General features: G+C 43.7%; 1 protein-coding gene across 7 annotated transcripts in view; it reads left to right on the forward strand.

The window, feature by feature from the left end:
* The window catches only part of tanc2b (tetratricopeptide repeat, ankyrin repeat and coiled-coil containing 2b), a 123,803-nt gene extending 106,247 nt beyond the window's left edge, over nucleotides 1–17,556 (forward strand). For 4 of the 7 annotated variants that reach the window (XM_027005089.3, XM_027005088.3, XM_081697227.1 and 1 more), the window contains 18 exons: nucleotides 2–129; nucleotides 2,672–2,903; nucleotides 3,024–3,193; nucleotides 3,416–4,023; nucleotides 4,236–4,344; nucleotides 4,555–4,677; nucleotides 5,329–5,565; nucleotides 6,480–6,887; nucleotides 7,037–7,130; nucleotides 7,213–7,346; nucleotides 7,600–7,723; nucleotides 8,164–8,339; nucleotides 8,503–8,635; nucleotides 9,656–9,688; nucleotides 10,477–10,568; nucleotides 10,691–10,837; nucleotides 11,948–12,048; nucleotides 13,040–17,556. In XM_027005089.3, the coding sequence (XP_026860890.2) occupies nucleotides 2–129; nucleotides 2,672–2,903; nucleotides 3,024–3,193; nucleotides 3,416–4,023; nucleotides 4,236–4,344; nucleotides 4,555–4,677; nucleotides 5,329–5,565; nucleotides 6,480–6,887; nucleotides 7,037–7,130; nucleotides 7,213–7,346; nucleotides 7,600–7,723; nucleotides 8,164–8,339; nucleotides 8,503–8,635; nucleotides 9,656–9,688; nucleotides 10,477–10,568; nucleotides 10,691–10,837; nucleotides 11,948–12,048; nucleotides 13,040–15,104 (5,114 nt within the window). In that variant the 3' untranslated portion in view covers nucleotides 15,105–17,556. The remainder of the gene's footprint in view (nucleotide 1; nucleotides 130–2,671; nucleotides 2,904–3,023; nucleotides 3,194–3,415; nucleotides 4,024–4,235; nucleotides 4,345–4,554; nucleotides 4,678–5,328; nucleotides 5,566–6,479; nucleotides 6,888–7,036; nucleotides 7,131–7,212; nucleotides 7,347–7,599; nucleotides 7,724–8,163; nucleotides 8,340–8,502; nucleotides 8,636–9,655; nucleotides 9,689–10,476; nucleotides 10,569–10,690; nucleotides 10,838–11,947; nucleotides 12,049–13,039) is intronic. The other 3 variants (XM_081697228.1, XM_081697230.1, XM_081697229.1) reach the window with 2 other exon arrangements.
* The last annotated feature ends 3,085 nt before the right edge of the window (nucleotides 17,557–20,641 follow it).

A 20,641-nucleotide genomic window follows, 5' to 3' on the forward strand; every position in this document is an offset into this window, starting at 1 on the left:
GTAGATGGAGATGCGATCCCCCTCACACAGTCGCAGGCCTCCCATGGAACTCTGGGAGGTGGCAGCTGCCCTGGGACCCCAGAGATGAGAAGGAGACAAGAGGAGGCCATGAGGAGACTAGCATCTCAGGTACTCACACACACACACACACGCTTACACCTCAGGTACTCACACACACACACACTTACACCTCAGGTACTCTCACACACACACACACACACACACACACACACACACACACACACTTACACCTCAGGTACTCACACACACACACACTTACACCTCAGGTACTCACACACACACACACACACACACACACTTACACCTCAGGTACTCACACACACACACACACACTTACACCTCAGGTACTCACACACACACACACACACACACTTACACCTCAGGTGCTCACACACACACACACACACACACACACTTACACCTCAGGTACTCACACACACACACACACACTTACACCTCAGGTACTCACACACACACACACACACACACACACACACTTACACCTCAGGTACTCACACACACACACACACACTTACACCTCAGGTATTCACACACACACACACACACACACACTTACACCTCAGGTACTCACACACACACACACACACACACACACACTTACACCTCAGGTACTCACACACACACACACACACACACACACACACACACTTACACCTCAGGTACTCACACACACACACACACACACACACACACACACTTACACCTCAGGTACTCACACACACACACACACACACACTAAGGCTTTGATTGTCATGAACACACAAGTATGAGCACAGATGCAGCAGTGCTCTCCCTTTCTCTGACCACAGAGCAGCACACACTGGTGCACACACCGACATGCTCCCAGCCCTATGGCCACTTGTCTAGGCCTGCTGTCCTGCTCTTTGGGACTTAGATTATGCAGATGTGTTTAAAAAGGAAGAAACAACTTTGCCACAGAGGCTCATGAAACATTCATGCCAGCAGAATACTATTTCCCTGCCAAGCAAGTAGATCTTTTTAAACCAATGCATTAATAACCAATTCCATTCTGCTCTGTTGTTCTGTTTCTCTCTCTCTCTCTCTCTCTCTCTCTCTCTCTTCAGACTCACTCTCTATCTTCTTCTGTGATTTTTTTTTTGTTTGTTTTTCATTTCTCTGTGTGGGTAAATTGGAATTCTGTCATGACTGGTTCTCTGTCTGTCTTGTGTAAGATGGTTGTTGTAGAGCCTTGCTTATGTGTGTACTGTTAGTAGCAGACTATCTGTATCTCTCTCTCTCTCTCTGTCTCTCTCTCTCCGTCTATCACTCCACCCTCCCCTTTCCTAAATTTGGCATCAGTGTATCGCTGTGCCTCTCTAAGCCCAAACTGCTGCATGTTTGTACATTAGAGAGCTCCACTTCATTCATCTTCATTGTGAGGTTCATCAAAGCCTGGAGTATGAAGGGTTCAGAAGCCCCAGGTCTCCCCTGGGGTGTCGCATCTTCTGCTCTCTCTCCATGATGAAGGAAAAGCACCGTTGTACATCAAGCACCGATCCTTGTTGATTGCCAGTATATATGCAAACAAACACACCTGCAGTTGCAATTCTGTTTCTGTTTCCTCATTTGCCCTCCATCAGCTATCCAGAACATTCACAGCTATCCATCACAGAGCATTTACTTATAATATGTGCCAGTGATCTAAAATTGTCTTCTGATGTATTCTTTGGAGGAATACTCTAGTGTAAGGCTATGAGAACTGGGAAAACACCACATTCGTGGTTACATGTCAGAGTCACTCAGTTTCCACTCACGTAACACATACCCTTCCTTTTAAATCTGATACCTCCAACTATTGCTCTGATAACTCTGGTGAGTTATAAATTCTGTTATAGAAAACCTCTGGGTGATATATGCATCAGGCACACAATCCAAAATATTGTTAAAAATAGCAAAATATTACTCAAGTCAAGTTCAATTGAAATCAAATGTAGATGAGGATGTTTATGCATCTTCTCATGTCTCCTCTCTCCTCATTTTCTCTCCTCATTTGTGAACTTGAATTAGAGGACATTTTTGGGGTCCCCCTTTAGTTTACTTTGTCTTTTAATTTATTGAAAGAGATCATGTTTTCTGATAGGACCACATTAAAGCCTCTAACACTTCAGATCAAGTACTCAAGCATCCAGCTGAACCAAGTGCTAGTTAAAGGATCAAAATAAGACATCATCTTTTATAGATGTCAATTATGAAGTGAGAACCTACTGATGAAAGTCTAACCAGGTCACTCAGGGCATTTTTGCTCATCTTGAATCATCTTAAGATGATTTATCTTAAATCAATATGGTAGTGGTATATGATTTTTCAGTGCAATTTTTATCTTTGGGTGTTTATTTATCTATATAAATTAGCAGTGCTAATGAGCACTTATTTCACTTATTCACCTATTTAAGTGTTTAGTAAAGTATTTTTTCTTATTTGTTACAAGTCGAGTGTCACAAGCTGTCCTAAAACATGGTGAAGACTGTACGTCGTATCATCACTTTATATCGGATAAAAGCATCGGAGGCTAGATAAGGCGACGACATGCTTACGCTGTGCTTATTCATCTACCTGCTGACGTTCGTCATTAATAAGGGAAGCGTCTTGCTCTCTGCTGCCCCCGCAGGTGGTAGCCTACCACTACTGCCAGGCAGACAACGCCTACACGTGCCTGGTGCCAGAGTTTGTGCACAACGTGGCGGCGCTGCTGTGCCGCTCACCTCAGCTGAGCGCTTACCGGGAGCTCCTGCTGAAGGAGCCGCACACACAGAGCGCACTCAGTCTGCGCTCGTGTGTGCAAGACCCACTCGCCGCTCTCCGCCGAGGAGTCCTTGAGCCGCTGGATGCACTTTATAAAGGTAGAAAAATCTAGAATTCCCTATATCTAAGGGTCATTTATATGCAATGCTGAGTCGAACTTTGTCCCCTGTGCTCTGTAGCAAAGTTCTACGAATTTACAGTGTGTGCTTTTTTCTTAGAGAGGAAGATCACCACAGAAGAGGACCTCATCATCCTCATAGATGGTCTGAATGAAGCGGAGTTCCACAAACCTGACTATGGTGACACCATTGTCTCATTCCTTTGTAAAACCATCAGCAGGTTTCCAGCCTGGCTCAAGCTGCTGGTGACTGTCAGAACCTCTCTGCAGGTAATACACACAAACACACACACAAACACACAAGCAACATTTACACTATTAGTAATATTTTTCCTTCAACAAGGGAAATCATATATAACAATATTCTTATTCAGTTCTTATAATAACTAATTCAAGAAATCCATATTTAATATTTATAAAGACAAATAGATGTGAAAATTGGGATTAGATGGTATTGATTAACAGCTGCATTTGGGCTCCTCTGTCCTGCAGGACATCACCAGACCACTTCCCTTCCACCGCATCTCGTTGGACGCTCTGGAGGAGAATGACGCCATCGACCAGGACCTGCAGGCCTACATCCTGCACCGCGTGCACAGCAGTGCGGAGATACAGAACAACATCTCGCTTAACGGCAAGATGGATAATGCCAGCTTCGGCAAGCTCAGCGCCCACCTCAAGGCCCTCAGCCAGGGCTCCTACCTCTACCTGAAGCTCACCTTTGACCTGATCGAGCGTGGCTACCTGGTGCTGAAGAGCTCCGGCTACAAGGTGGTGCCGGTGAGCCTGGCGGAGGTGTACCTGCTGCAGTGCAACATGCGCTTCCCCACGCAGTCGTCGTTCGAGCGCGCCTTGCCCCTGCTCAATGTGGCGCTGGCCTCACTGCACCCGCTGACCGACGAGCAGGTGTACCAGGCCATCAATGCTGGCTCGGTGCATGGCACGCTGGAGTGGGAGGACTTTCAACAGCGCATGGAGAACCTGGCCATCTTCCTGGTAAGGAGGCGCGACGGAACACGTATGTTCGTGCACCCCTCCTTCAGGGAGTGGCTCATCTGGAGGGAAGAAGGGGAGAAGACCAAGTTCCTGTGCGATCCCAGGTGAGGAATTCAGACGGCTCTGAAGAGGGCAAAAGAGGTTCTGAAAGGGTTTCGATCAGGCTCAGACGAGTGTGTGGGAAGATACTGAATGTGCTTTACAGTCATTATCAAAGAGTAGGATTGCGCATTAGTATGTCATAACACTTGTTGGTTTTGTCCCATCGGTCACACTATCTCACGTCTTTTCACTCTGTATTTTCCTGTTGTTCCAGGAATGGCCACACTCTGCTGGCTTTCTGGTTCTCCAGACAGCAGAATAAACTCAACAGACAGCAGACTATAGAACTAGGACATCACATACTCAAAGCACATATATTTAAGGTAAGGAATTATATCAAAGATACCACAGAACCACAGTATAAAGAATCCACCTTCTTAATGTCTACATCACTCTCGTACACTGGGCAGTTTTTATTGGAAAATATAGCATAGACTGCAGTGACAAAATATGAACATTTCAGCTAAAATGGGCAGTGCTTATGTTCAGTTGAGTCCTGTTTGTCAGCTGTTTCTTTACCCTTTGCATTGCAGGGCCTGAGTAAGAAAGTGGGGGTCTCCTCATCCATCCTGCAGGGGCTGTGGGTATCTTACAGCACAGAGAGCCTGTCTACTGCTTTATCCTCCCTAAGAAACCTCTACACTCCTAACATCAAGGTGCAGCTCCACTCCAGACCAACCTATGAAAATATACCCAGTGACACCAGTTTTACTAATTGCCCAAATTGTGATCTGCACTTTATCTGTTGTGCTTATCCTGAATTCACATTACAGTGAAGCGAATTGTCAACTGTTGTCCACCTGTTGGCTAGTTCTGTGTCTCAGTGAAATGTAGGTTAAAATGGCCTAATATCAAAGCATTTGGAGGATCTTTGCTTGTGAATCTGAGAATCCAGCTTCATCCAATTTCATTTCCTTCATCTGAAAGTTTGTATGCATTTTTAAGTGATATTTATAAAACTTCAATTAAATGATTTCCCATTTGTGTTGGAGTTTTTGGAAATTATACTGGGCTTAAAAAAATTACCTTCCAGTTAGAAGGTTGAAAATGTTTTTCCACTCTCATTGCCTGGTTCCTGCAGTCTCCCATACAGAGGGGCCATCTGTCTCCACACAAAGGTGGAAGAAAAATTGCTTCGCTCACTGTAATGTCAAGACAGCATCACATTGTTATTATTAGCAGTGCACCAGACATCAAGATTTGAAAGTCCAATACACTTTCTTCAGTTAATTTTCTCATGTGCCATCCTTTGACCTCTGCCTTGACCTTTGACTTCTACCTCCAGCTCATGTGTTGTGCATGCTCAGGTATCGCGGCTGCTGATGATGGGCGGGGCCAACGTCAACTACCGGACAGAAGTTCTGACAAATGCGCCCGTACTGTGTGTACATGCGCATTTGGGCTACGGTGACATGGTGAACCTACTACTGGAGTTCGGCGCCAGTGTGGACTCGCCGTCCGAGAGTGGCATGACGCCATTGGTCTATGCCGCCGCCGCTGGCCACCTGGGGATCGTCAACGCCCTCTGCAGGAGGAAGGCAAAGGTGTGCCACTCCACTCTGTAGCAGTGCACACACTGACTCTTCAGAGGAGAAGCCTGAACTCTGAGCTATCGGCTCAAATTAATTCTGTTCAAGAAGAGAATTTATTTAGTTGAAAGGGATGTCACTGAATTGAGTTATGGGGTCAAAAGCAGGTGGTTATGCAAAGTTACTGAAAAAAGAAACAAACTTAATTACTTGCTGTTTCTTATGGGCCAAGTCTTATCTTATCACTTATCACAAATCTGTTTAGGCAATAGGTTTCCTTAACAGAGAATTTGTAGCTAGTAGATTGAAAAGAGTGGAATAGAGGTGGAAACTGTGTAATAAGGATTTGGAAAGTCCACTGATTCTTACAACTATTTTGTGTTTTCATTTCTTTCTGTATATGCAGGCTTAACAGGACAGTGAGTGTAGCATTCCTAAGGTCTAATAGTAATTGAGTTTAATATACCACTTGTGTAACTGATAGGTGGTGTTTAGATCTATGCCTGTCTAGTGGTCTATTGCAGTAATAGCAGTATTAATGTAAATGCTAAAGGATGTATGCAATCTGTTATTGAGTTAGGTTTCAGCTTGTGCGTGTGTGTGTGTGTGTGTGTGTGTGTGTGTGTGTGTGTGTGTGTGTGTGTGATCAAGTGATTGTGTTTCTTACAGTATAGAGATATATATTGATTTGCCCCTTTTTTTGTCCATGGTGATGTGTGTGTCTATTACACAGACGTGCTATGATTCATTCCACCTTATGATCATATATACATTGGCATGCTTAATTCATTCCTTTAAAGCTGAGGTCATAGCCTCATGATGTCCCTCTTCATATTACCCTAATTACATCAGTAATATCTTTTCTGTTTAACGACAATTTATCTCAAATTACCTCAATCAGCAATGTCTGTGTGTGTGTTCCCCTGCAGCTTGACCACCTGGACAGGAACGGCCAGTGCTCGCTGGTGCACGCGGCTCTAAGGGGGCACCTGGATGTGGTGAAGTTCCTCCTGCAGAGCGACTGGGGTGCGGCATGGAAGCAAGCCCAGCTTTTCACCCCCTCGCCCACCGAGCCACAAGCCTCCCCTGAGCTGTCCCAGCCACCCAGCCCCCAGCAGCCTGAAAAGGAGTCGCAGTCAACGCAGGATGACTCCCAGGAGGAGGGCGAGAGGGAGGGCGAGCTGCCCACCCAGGACTCTGAGCCCCAGGAGGAGGTGGAGCAAAAGCCCCAGCAAGCTCCACCTCAGCAACAGAGTCCGCCCCAGAACATAGCCTCCAGCAAGAGCCATGGGGTGCAACAAGCTCTGATAGCAGCAGCTAGCATGGGCTTTATTGAGGTCATTACACCTCTCTCTCTGATTAGTCCTCTCTTCCACACCACTCCTTCTTTAATCAAGTATTTAATTTACAAGTACCTTTCCAGATACTTACGTTTCCTCAATTTTTTCTTTCATTCTGTTTCTGTCCCTGTTATTTTATCTGGCAGATTGTGTCTTACCTGCTTGACCTGCCTGAGAAAGATGAAGAGGAAACAGTGCGTGCTCAGATCAATAACTCTGACACTCTGTGGGGAGAGACAGGTAGACCGAGGAACTGCTTAACTTTACATGTAGCATTGGACATCTTATGCGATGACTGACAGTTCATCCACCCTGTCCTCAGCACTGACTGCGGCAGCAGGGCGGGGCAAGCTGGACATTTGCCGGCTGCTATTGGAACAGGGCTCTGAGGTGGCCCAACCAAATCGCAGGGGGATGGTACCTCTCTTCAGCTCTGTACGCCAGGGCCACTGGCAGGTATATAACTACATTTTATGCCATTTTATGCTCTTTGAACTCAAAAATAACACAGATAACCGAGTGCAGAAATTAATTAGGGTACTGAATTAGTTACTGATGATTCAGATATGAATCATTACTTACCAATACCAATATACCAAAGGGCTAATATCAGACTGTTTAACAATATATCAACTGTGCTCCAGTTTATTCAGATATGTGAGTATGGGTGCGTGTTTGCGCATGTTTGACCTGTACACTTTTCTTGTAGATCGTGGACTTGTTGCTGAGTCATGGGGCTGACGTGAACATGGCGGATAAGCAGGGGCGCAGTCCTCTGATGATGGCTGCTGCAGAGGGACATGTGGAGACAGTGGAGTACCTGCTGGCTCAAGGTGAGACGCAACATGGAGGCCATGCAATCGAACTGAGCTGCTCACATGTTCTTAATAAAAGGCTCAGTACAAATTGTAATTAGGTATTAATAAGGAGAACTGAATAACCCCTTTTCCTTCTCATTCTTGTTCTTATTCTCTGTTGTTTCTTGTGCTTTTACTTCCCTCCCTGGCTTAAAAAGAGGCTGTTAAACAAGCCTTCAGATCTGAATATAAATGGTCTTACGTCAAGACTGGTGCTGGTGCTGGTGACTCACACAGTGAAATGTACAGTTTTTAGTTTTGGAATTGATTTAGTATGTAGAGTGTAATGAGTGTGGGGTTGAATGAACTGAGTAACTCAAATTTGACTTTTTCTTGTGACATAATAAAAAAGAACAACAAAGAGAGGGAATGGACGGAAGTTTGTCTTTACGTGGTGGATTCACGCTCTTTTACAGGTGCATTGATGCCTCTAATGGATAAGGAGGGACTTACTGCTCTCAGCTGGGCATGTCTAAAAGGACACTTGTCTGTGGTTCGCTGCCTGGTAGAAAGGGGTGCGGCCACAGACCATGCTGATAAAAATGGGCGCACGCCCCTTGACCTGGCTGCCTTTTATGGAGACGCAGATGTGGTGAGTGTGGAAAAGTCACAATTCAACACACCAACACGATTAATACATGTTTAATGCATCAAAGATGAGAAATCTTTAATGACATACATATTCATTACATGAGGTCATTCAGTCAGAGGTGCATTGCTTTTTAACCTGCCCTCCTGCGCTCTCTCTCTCTCAGGTGCAGTTCCTTGTGGATCAGGGGGCCCTGATTGAACATGTGGACTACAGTGGCATGCGTCCACTGGACCGGGCCGTGGGCTGTCGGAATACATCAGTTGTGGTGGCCCTCCTCAAGAATGGAGCCAAGATCGGTACGGAGAAACGAAGCATTTCCCATCCAAACCAGTCAATAAGCACAGCATTCAAACTGCCACTATGACACAAGTCACATATGTCAAAAAAGAGATGAACTGGGTATTATGAAAGATCAAGGAATGCAGCACTGCACTAAGCAGCAGTCATGTTCACCTGTAGATAACACTGAACAGTCTCGTCATATCTCTGCTGCCCCCTTCAGTCTGCTCTGTGCTACAGCAGGTGTCTTTATGTGTTTCTGCAGCTTGCTTAAATACAGCTTCTCTGCCTCTGTAGCACTGTTACAGTTGCTCGCTTTCCTTTTCGTATTACCTGAGGCACTGAATTTCTTGTTATATCTTGAATGAAGTCCCTCTCTGTCTTTTGTCTGTTTGTTTTGCGCTCTCTCTCTCTCTCTCTCTCTCTCTCTCTGATGTTGCTGGGTGCTATGCTAGGAAGCTAGGTTAAAGTTTGGGCTAAAGTGCTGATGTCAGGCTTAGCTTAGGATGGCACTGTACTGAATAGAGCAAAGTTATTTTGATTTTAGCTAAAGTCTGAACTTTCATTGAATTTAAGCGATGAATCTGGCTTTGTATTATATTCCCCAGCACTCTCACTTTCTTTCTTACTGTCTCTGTGCGTTTCTCTCAATGGTTGGTTGTTGTGTGATAAATGGTTGTCGTCTGTGCTGGTGTTTATTTAGTTGTTTATTTATTTATCTTTCTTTGGCTGGAGCTCTTGTTCCCTGCCTCTCACAGCTGCTTCTTTTTGTGTTCCTTCTCTCACTCCTCAATGCCCACCAACTCCGTTCCACTTCCTCTCTCTCTCTCTCTCTCTCTCTCTCTCTCTCTCTCTCTCTCTCTCTCTCTCTCTCTCTCTCTCTCATTCTCATTCACTCAACTACACACCCACACCTCCCTCCACCCCTTTCCCAATGTGTCGCTCACGCCATCCCACCCTTCCACACTCCTCCACCCCCTTGCCCATGCTCCCTTGCTCCACCCTTTTTGCATTTGCATCCTGACCTCCGGCTGCAGGATGTCAGACGTTGCCGAGTCGGCACAGAGGAGGTAACGCTCGCGCTTGGGGTGTCCCCACCTCATGTCCCCACCTCATGTCCCAACAGGCTTTCTGATAGCCCTCTGTCCTGGTCACTTTCGTGGCTTGTAGAATTCTCTTTTGCTGTAATCTGACCCAAAATCACCCCCATGATCATCATTATTAGCTTTCAGAATATTTTTGCTCATGCACTGTTCTTTTAAAACGAGATAGTGAACTGAGGTGAGGAATCATGGGGTTTTGGGGATGTTCAGTTACAGCAAAGCCAGACATGCCTGCCATTCAGTGTTCTGCAGTTCATTAGTTTGTCTGCTTGCTTCAGTTGTCTCCATCTTCTCCAGCTTCTGTTTCAATTCAAGTGACTGTCACAGAGTATGACACAGGAAAACACCTCTCGGTTCTTTCTGTACAGATACAACTCGTACTAGAAATACATATTAAAAGCCATTTAAAAAGCCATTTGCTTTTTTTGGTGATTGAATGTTTCCCTGTGTCACTTTCCAGTGTATCATTGATATCGCTTTATGTATCTTTTGTTTACAAAGATTTTTGTGTTTCTGTTGTTACCCATTTTGTGTCGTCACGAATTACAGTAGGTATTCTCTCTATGACAGCTCAGTAAGGTTCAAAGTCAAAAGTAAAGTGACACTATGCAGAAGGCATATGTTCCTGTCCTCATCTTGTGTCTGGTCGTCCACGTTGTCGTCTGTTCACCTTACCTCCCAAACACTCTGCACTGTCTCCTCTCCCTAGTCGCTCTCTCCTTTGTTGTTCATTTTTACCCATCATGCATCCTTAGGTCCAGCTACTTGGGCGATGGCGACCTCAAAACCAGACATCATGATTATCCTGCTGAGGAAGCTCATCGAGGAAGGGGACGGATTCTACAAGGTGCAGTTGCAGCATATTTTGTGATTTATATAGTGTTACATGAGTGAAGTTTTTAGGACATTTTTGTAAACTCTATTTACAAAACAGGACATCTTTACCCATTACATGTGTGTGTTGTATAGAAGGGCAAAGTGAAGGAAGCAGCCCAGCGTTATCAGTATGCTTTGAAGAAATTCCCCCGTGAAGGTTTCAGTGAAGACTTGAAGACATTCCGAGAGCTCAAAGTGTCCCTGTTCCTGAATCTGTCCCGCTGCCGCAGGAAAATGAATGTGAGTTTAAACAGTCCTTCAAAATTATGGTAGATCATAAATCTGTCATTTTAAACTAATTACAACAATTTTTATGCATTGACAAGCTTTTAGATGATGCAAACATAACATTTTTAGCAGGAATTCGTTTTAAAATGAAAACGTCATAATGGGCAAGAAAAGGATTCATTTTGAAGATTTTTTTGTGTTGAGTATTGTGTTCGAAGTCATCTAATGTTCTGCCTTGCTATAAATAACTGATAGCTGAAAATAACTGAAACCCAATCTTCTTCAGAATCGGTGATCAAACTGTGAGCCATTAACTGTGAGCCATTTTCTCACATTTGGTAAATGATAATGTAAAGAATATGTTTGTGGCTGTTCTTTGAGGTTCCCATTTTTGAACAGGAGATTTGTTTGAGGCACCTGGTGTTTCTCAGTACTAAAGTTCTTGGTGAGATTGGTGGTATTATAAGTGATTATAAATTATGGGATGCAATTTAATGCACTGAAAAACTAAAATAAAATTTTGAATAGTAAGAAGGAACATTCAAACATTACAATATAGTCAACTGTTCTAAAATATCATTTATATTTACCTATCCAAAGCGACTTACAATTATTTCTGAATACAACCTGAGCAATCGAGGGTTAAGGGCCTTGCTCAGGGAGACAACAGTGACAAATTGGCAGTGGTGGGGCTTGAACTGGCAACCTTCTGACTACTAGTTAAGTACCTTAACCTAAATATATACCTAAATAGATACCTAAATGTAATAACATATCTGTCTGGATATATATATATATATATATAGTCTAGAAAACGTGTAGTATAGCTAATATAGTAACAACCAATTAAATAAATGTATTTTTAACCAATGTCTGCTACAAAAGACAAAATATGTAGACATTAATAGCTCAAACTATATACATACAAATTCACGAAAGACTGGGAATTTGAGAGACTTTTAGTAGTTTGTGATGGGGCAGGTAGGGGAGGTCATGTTCACAGAGCCATCGGCTGCACTGTTGAAGACCCTGTCCATGAAAGACGTTTCTGAGGACATGGAAGATTACCACAGATTGTTTTATGTAGATGAGTCCCTCAGTCATTTTCTTTTTCCCTTCAAGGACTTTGGGATGGCGGAAGAGTTTGCTACCAAAGCTCTCGAATTGAAACCCAAGTCTTACGAATCCTACTATGCTAGAGCCCGTGCTAAACGCAGCAGCAGGTAGGACGTCTTTCATACTCTACTTCTCTCTTTACTGCTGTCTCAGACTTTTTAGGTCTTTTCCAAATAAGACAACAAGGCAAGTCTAGTTTCATCAGACTGCCGTTCACTGTACAGAATGTTTCACACGAATGTCAGTGATATGGGCTTCAACTTTGATCTCCTATTAAAGGAAGTCTCTGACATAAGGGTGTCTTACTGTAGAGAAAAATGTCTCGATTCCTACATGGCTCCCAGCTTGTAAGGTATTCTGCTGTAATAAATATAAGATTTTCCTAGAATACCCACCCTCTGAAACGCTGGGCTGCAGTGACCTGAAAAAATGTGACTCTCACAGGTAGCTCACTTACCTTAACTCTAAAAAAAATATGCCTCAGTACTTGAGAGGTAACTAATACTTTAAAGTGCTGTTCACATGCAGTATGAGTGCTGTTCACATTTCCTACTGGGCAATGCCATCAGCCACATTAATAATATAATCATCATATTTTAAGATAGAAAACTTCAGCTAAAATATTTATCCAGCAAAGCCCTTAGCTATTGTTGGAGCATACAAAAAGTAAGTGAGTTCAAAATTAAGACATAGGTTATGGGCAACCCTCACTACTTGTTTAATTTGCAGGGTGACTCGGCATCACTTCAGCATGCTCTCACTCTGGTCAAGGACTTCAGCTTGGCAAATCACATCTGCCGGTTCTTTCAAGAAAAAAACGAATATAGCGTTGGCTTCTTAATTTGCCGTAAAAAGTGCTTCTTGGTTTGAACTTTGGGTTGCAATTAATTTTTTTGCTTTGGACTTTTGTAGTTGCAGAATACCAAACAAAGATTTCAGATATAGCTATCCTTTCAACAGTAAAGAGGAAGCCACACTTGACTCTGAGGATTCTTATGTCGGTCTCTCTATTCACTTCTTTTTCTGATTTCTGCATTCTCTTTGCCTTCATGACATGTGTTGTTTTGAGCAATTTATCCCATTTCTTCTGCACTGCAGGCAGTTCTCAGAGGCTCTAGAAGACCTCAGGGAAGCCATGAAGCTGTGTCCTAACAACCGAGAGATCCTGCGCCTACTGCAGCGTGTGGAGGAAGAGTGTAGGCAAGTCACCCAGAGAGAGGAGCCTGAGCTGGAACCCCCACCCTCCCCTCCCCCATCCCCTTTACCTGTGGAAGAGGAGGAGGAGCCACCTCATCATACGCCACCCCCCGAACCAAGACTGGATGACATGGAACCCGTTCAGGACCTTTTCGAGGATGACGACTTCCTGGAGCAGGAGCTGGAGGGTGTGTCCATCAGCCTTCCCCTGGAACCACGTGTCAACCCATCCAGCCTGCCAATCATCCACAGCCCACCCCTCTCCCCCATCCCTCACGAGACCGCCTACTTATCCGGAGGCCAGGCGTTCGAATTCCATCCAAGCGGCACTTCCATGTCGTCGCCGACTCACCAGACCTACCAGTCCACCTCACCTTGTGTCTCTCCCACACACCAGAACTCCCATTACCGTCACAGTCCTCCGCACACCTCTCCTGCACACCAGGCATCTTACCGCTTCAGCCCTCCGCCTATGAGTGGCGGGGGACAGGGGATGGACTACCAGAGCCCCCCACCTTCCCCTCTTCGTCGTGGGACGCCATACAGAGCTAGTCCCCCTTTGGAGAGTGTGTGCCTCTACCGCTCACAGTCGGGATCTCCAGTCCGCTACCAGCAGGAGCCCCTGCCCAGCCGCCCCAAATCGCCCCTGTCCAAGATGAGCACCCAGCGCTCCTTCCAGCTGCAGTCGCAGCCTTCGCAGTGCTCCCAGACCTCGCAGCACCACCAGGCCCAGGGCCTCCGCCTGCAGCCCTCTGTGGCTCAGATCGTGCGCACCAACCAGCCCGGGGGAGGCATCTACGGGCAGCTGGCCCATCCGCTAAGCAGCAGGTATCAGGGCAGCTCCATGGATGTGGAGCGGGAGCGCGAACCCCGTCTGGTGTACCAGCCCTCTCTCGATGGGAGGTCCATGTCTCAGGTGCAGTCTAGCCTCAGCGTGGGGGCCCTGTGCCAGCACGGCGGGAGAGGTGCGGCAGGTGTTCTCGAGCCCTCCCTGGGCAAAGATGATGTCCCTCAGCGACCTGCCTCGGCCTACCGCTCTGCTACTGGGGGCCCAGGGGGCATGCGTTTCAGCCAAACGCCACAGATCAGCCGCAGCCAGTCAGCAGCATACTACCCCGTCTCGAAGCATGAGCTAGAGAGGGCCGTGGCGGCATCCTCCATGCCGCCGTGCCAGCTGGGCTCACCTGAGATCCCGCACCTGGCACGCCGGCCCATCAGCGCCAACACAGGCGACCTGAAGCAGCATGTTCCCACCCCTAGGCCCCTCATCCACTCACAGAGCGTGGGCCTGCGTTTCTCCCCCTCCAGCAGCAACATCTCGTCGGGCTCCGGCGCTAATCTACCCCCTGGCTTCCGGCCTTCCTCCTCCATGGCCCAGATGGAGATCCCACTGCAGGCGGCGTATGAGCGCAGCTTCGACGAGCCGTCCTCACTGTCACCATCACAAAGCGGCCTGTATCCCGGCGAGCCAGCCCGCTCCCGGACCACGCCCTTCATGGGCATAATCGACAAGACGGCGCGGACTCAGCAGCAGTACCTGCACCAGCCATCGCGTGCCTGGCCCATCACGGCCCTCGACAACGTCATCACCAGCCCAACGTCGCCTGGGAGCCTGATGCACCAGGCATCCACTGCCACCTCCTACAGCCCACCCACCTCGCTAGGCAACATCGCCTACTACAACAAGACCAACAACGCCCAGAATGGGCACATGTTGGAGGACGAATACTATGGCCAGCCGCAGCCTTCGTCCCTGGGCAAGTTGGCCAATGGAGGGGCTCGCGACCGGGACCTCCTAGAGCGGGTCAGCCAGGTGCCCACGTACCAGGATGTGAAGGTGGCTCGGACGATGCCCGTGGCACAGGCATACCAGGAGAACATGTATCGCCAACTCTCACGTGATGCTCGGCAAGGCCCCACCTCGCCCATCAAACCAAAGAGACCCTTTGTGGAGTCAAATGTGTAATAGAGGCCTGTAGAGCATAGAGGGTGTATGATGAAGGAATGAGTGTGTGTGGGTTATTTTTGCTGTGTTATGATGGATCACGGTAAAAACAGGCAATTATAAGTCAGTATTTGAAACTTACCAAACCAGGGAGAGTAATGCATTGCTGCTTCTGATGCCCTTATCTGTGCCTATTTCAGATGTACGTGGGCAGAAGCTTGTTTTAGTTTTGAGGCTAAGTTTAGATAGAGTGAAAGACTTAAAGACACTGGGATTTCAGAATCCCCTGAATATAATATTAACAACTGAATGTTCTTTACAGTTCTGCACATTATGTGAAAGCACATTTCTGAACCTCCCCTGATTTGAAGCCACAAATGCACACACAGTTTGAGGAGTTGTGTGTGTCTTACTCTTCGTACTCCATATGAGTGTGAGTGAGCGTCTGGAGTGGACAACACTGCATGAGTCAGGGACTCTACATGAATCTACGCGCTCAACTCGTTTCCTCTCTCCACTAGGCAATTCAAAACAGGACTACTAGGCCTTCCATAATATATAATGTTGGATTGTTCAATGCTATAAAGACAAATGAACTCCTAAATTCTGACACAAATAACTAACCACTAAGCTATAGCTGCAGAAAGAAAACAGGAATATTTATAACGGAGTTAGATAACATATAGGAATATTAAAGTATAAACATAGTTTCTGTGTTTGTTTTATTTTGAGTTGTCTTTATTTTTGTATTTTTTGTTTTTTGGAGAAATGGTACATATTATTTTGGGAAATGCAGATTCAGAGTTTATGAACTTAGAGTGGGGAATGTACACTTATACAATGCTTTCAAAGCTTCCTTACAAGAGTAATATTCTGGATTTACAGTTGCATAGCTTACAGTTGCAGTAACAATGTGTTAATGCTTAATGAGCCTATCCAGAAATAACCTGCCTGGTTTGAGAATATGTTTGTTGTCTCTGATTGTTTTAATTAATTACTAGAAACTGAAGCTAAAGTAATCATTTGTTCAAATTGTTCTTAGAACAAGTGCTCAGTAGACCAGAGAACTGGGAAATTAGCTTTGCCAATCATACTGTTCTATCTGGCAACACATTGTTTTCTTATAAACCATCTGAATTGTTTCTGTAAATGGAACATCCCATCTGTCTCAAAGGTTGTACATGCCCCTCTCTGCATAGTGTTTTGGGGGTGTCTGAAAGGTGATTGATGGTAGTAATAGATTTCTTTTTTATTTTTAAACTATTTCAAATGTATTGTTCTCAGATATGAAAAAATATTAGTATATTTATCTACAGTATATTTGTTTTAACCTTGAACCTTTCAGTGAAACATTTATTCCTCTTTTGCTGCACTGTCTGCCTGGAGAAAGAGAGCACTTTATTTAATTTTGATGATTGTGAATCTTTTAGAAGGGGAGGGGGAGGATTGTGGGTTTAAAATGGAACATGTTCACTAAGAAACATATGGTAAACACTGGAAAATTATTTGTGAATTAGTTGTCCTACTAGAAAAACAAAATAGCAGTCCTTGTCCTTGGTGCAATTCTGATTTTTTTTTTCCTTGAGCAAATGAGTAAGCAGTAATTTAAAAGAGCAAAACTATGTTTATAAAAAAGATATGAAAACATGTATATAATAGCCTTTATAGAGCGCATTGTATTTGCTGTACATATTGGCCAAATGTGTTTATGCATATGAACCAATTCAGCTCTCCCTTAATAGTTATTTCTTTACTGTTCCAGAGTTATATCTGCCACTAAGGAGTTGCAAATGCATAACAAAAAGGAATATGTGGAGGGAAGTGACTTGAAGCTAGCCTTAAGTGTCAAATATAAATGATCATAGTTCAGTAGCATCACTACACTCCTAAAAAGAGATGTTCTGTGTAGTGGGATCCATTATAGTGCAGTGTTCAAACTGTGTCTTTGGTCAGATGTTCTAGACAGCTACTGTCTTGAGCATGAACCACAGATCTGAAAATCTTCTACCAGCAATCCTTCATCCCTGCTTGGGCAGACTTGCCAGAATCAAGAGGTATCTAACTATAATGTTCTGGAAATAACTTATACATTTAACCTTAATGGTTCATAGGAGTATAAGGTTGTAGATCTCAGTGTAGATTCTAACACTGCAAATGAAAATGCATGTTTTATCCTCAAGCATACACTGACATGCACAGACAGGAGTGCACACAGAAACTTATCACTAGTGGAATGAAGACTGACGCAAATAATTGCCCAAATAGTTCATAACAACCTCTCGTTTCTCCCGAAATGTTAACGAAGAAACACAATTATGACCTCTAAAGGGTTGAACTGGTCTTTTTTATTTGCATTTAATTTAATTTTATTGTACTTGCTTGCTGAGCTGAGTTCTCTTGTATGTAAATGTGAGCTTTCAGAGCGCTGTGACAAAGTTCAATGACTACAATAAAACAGAATGTGTTTTTATCCTACTGGGAACTGTGATCTGTTATGCGGCTCTCATATAACACACTCATTAATATGAATATGGTGCAGAACATGTGAGAGAGACGGATATATAATCCCCTGATTCAATTATAGTTAAATTCTCTGAATTGTATTTGCTGTAGTGTCGCCTGTTTCTGACTATACTTCCATGGCTTGGCACTAGTCTATTGCAAACTAAAATTGTATAATGACCTTGATGTCAATTAATTACCCCTAAAATGTATATTATCTAATCTTTACGAGAGTCAGTATAATAAGTAAGTCTAGTGTTCCAGCACAGAACATTATACAGCACCATATCCTTGAGCACATGGCTTTTAGACATTCCCTGTTATTCAGGCATATTGAATAATGTCTCTGCTTGCATATGGCCCTTAAGCTTGCAGTCCATGCAACACTTAAACTGTTGTCCTTTCCGTGGGTATCTCTCAACTTCTGTAGCACTATGAGAATGACAGCAACACATTTGCATTCTGCTGCAAAACCCCTTATATACATCAGTTCAAACGTGGTGTATGCCACACGAGTTGCATCGTTTCATTGTCCACTTCTTCACAGGATAGTTTGCAGTTTTTAAACCCATACCTTATTAAAATTACATTTCTCATCATTTACAATTGGTCATGCCACAGTCTTACCGATTAGTACCGCTTTAGTACTAAGAATCCACTTCTCTACAGGGTCATACTGGGTTTAAACCATGGGGAAACGCTAGGAGACAATAGCTTAAACATTCTAATACACAGAAGCCCATAAAACCTTATAGTAAACATGGTTTGGGAGTTTGTTTGTTTGTTTGTTTGTTTGTATTCAAAGATCATACATTATATGGCCAGCAGTATGTGGACATCCCTCTTAATTACTGAGCTCAGGGGTTTCAGCAATTTCATGACTAACGTGCATAAAATCAAGCACTTAGCTATGACAAACACTGCCAGTAGAATGGATTGTCTTGAAGAGCTCAATGAATTTAAACATGCCACTGTCACAGGATGTCATGAATTCACTATTTGATTGATGGATGCCAGGGAAATGCTGCATGCTAGAATGCATTTTGCAAACAGTAACATTGGTGGAGGACAGATAATGGTCTCAGGCTATTTTTCAGGATTTGGGTTAGGCCCCTTAGTTCCAGTGAAGGGCAATGTTAATGTTACAGCAAAGATATTTTAGACAATTACATGCTTTCAACCTCATTCTTCTCCACTGTGTATTAATGCTGTATATTATTAAGATTTTGGAATGGAATGTCCAACAAGCTCATATAGGAATGATGGTCAGGTGTAAAAAAAAAAGCATAACTAAATGCTTGGTGGTTGTGTAATTTTGATAACATTTTATAAGATTTATCTTTTTTTTAATGATTGCTGGGTTAAGATCAGTGAGATCCTGCAGGGGAGTGGTAGGTTTTCTAAAGCTGTGATTTTTGTGCTAGATAAGCATGACCTAGATAAATATGGTAAGTTCTTTTGTCTCTAAATATGAGCTTTCAGGGTACCAGAAAAGTTAACTGACTTCAAGATAACAGAATAAATCAGTTTCCATTGATGCAATGACAATGTGTGTGGAAGGGATTGATTTTATTTGCCCTGAAGATTGCTTCCAACTATACTGTTGTGATTTGGCATCATTCTATCATAAATGATAAACACTGTAACTGTTGCAAACGCAGTGAACCCTTAGGGAGTATATAAAATGTCATAAACATAAACAAAACATAATGCTCTTACAGTACACCTTCTAACAATGTATTATCAATATTGTGCACATTCCGTAATACCAAACTGCACATTTTTAAAGTCTTTTTTCATAAAAACAAAATTATTTCACAAATATCAAGCCATCAAGATAAGTTTGTTTCTTATGAATAAATCAACCTTATTTTTGAAAGATAACATGTACCATGTCAAGACACTCTTGGTGCGGGTGTCTTCACCAGTCTACATACATGGCCACTTTAGAAACCCCAGGCCTTATTTCAGTATATATAAAAATAGGATATCTGACCCAGTCTACCTGACAGTACAATGTGTCTAAGATAACCTATTAGATAAGAGAAGAGACAGAAGAATGTAGAGAGAAGAACTGAAAAAAGGCAGAAACATGCAGAAACGTGTGAACCATGGCTTGCTCAGGTTAGAGTCATGTTTAACAAATGACACAGATATGCAAGATAAGCAATCCTGCAAACTGGTATAGCTTTTCTTTGCGCCTGATATCAAATATATATGACATACAATACAGTTCCTGAACCCCCCTTTGTCACCAACTCATACAAAAGAAAGTGAAGTCATCAACAAGTTCTAACAGGAGGAAATGTCCTTATCAGGAAACAGTAACAGAAGGGAAGGAGTGATTATTTATAAGAATTTTTATTTATTTAGGCAAATGAATGATTATGAAAGCAAACAAAAACCGCAAAACATTTCAGCATTTTCAGTGTTCCTTTAGTGTATAGGTGATATTTCCACAGTAACACATATGTGATTATGCTGTGATAAATAAATATTATTAAAATCTTAGATTTTTGATTCTTTAAAGTAACTATCCTATACTTTGAGCTTCATGAGACAGTCACCTATGAGGCTTTTATCACTAGTCTTGAAAATGATCTCACATATGCAGAGCACTTGTAGGGTAAAGAAGAATAGTTCTGAAAGCTATTTGCTAAGGGTGCATCTAAAAGTGTGTGTGTGTGTGTGTGTGTGTGTGTGTGTGTGTGTGTGTGTGTGTGTGTGTGTGTGGTAAAAAAACATTCCCCAACCTACCCCAAGTGGTATTTTTCTTTCATGCTCAGGTCCTCTACTAGAGGCCTGGGAACTTGAGGAACCTGCAGACTATCTTAGCTGTTCCCAAGACTAGACTCTTCTGGACAGAGATCTTGGATATTGTTCCTGGGATCTGCTTTAGCCATTCTCCCAGTTTGAGGCCCACAGCTCTTAGTGCTCCAATTACCACAGGAACCACTGTTGCCGTCACCCTCCACATTACATTTAACTAACTTCCTAGGACTTGTCTCACTTTTTGTAGGTATTTGGTTGTAGCTGCTTTCTTTTGGCGTATTCAT

This window comes from Electrophorus electricus, chromosome 15 (genome assembly GCF_041902795.1).
Source record: "Electrophorus electricus isolate QZ-2024a chromosome 15, ASM4190279v1, whole genome shotgun sequence".
Classification (NCBI taxonomy): domain Eukaryota; kingdom Metazoa; phylum Chordata; class Actinopteri; order Gymnotiformes; family Gymnotidae; genus Electrophorus; species Electrophorus electricus.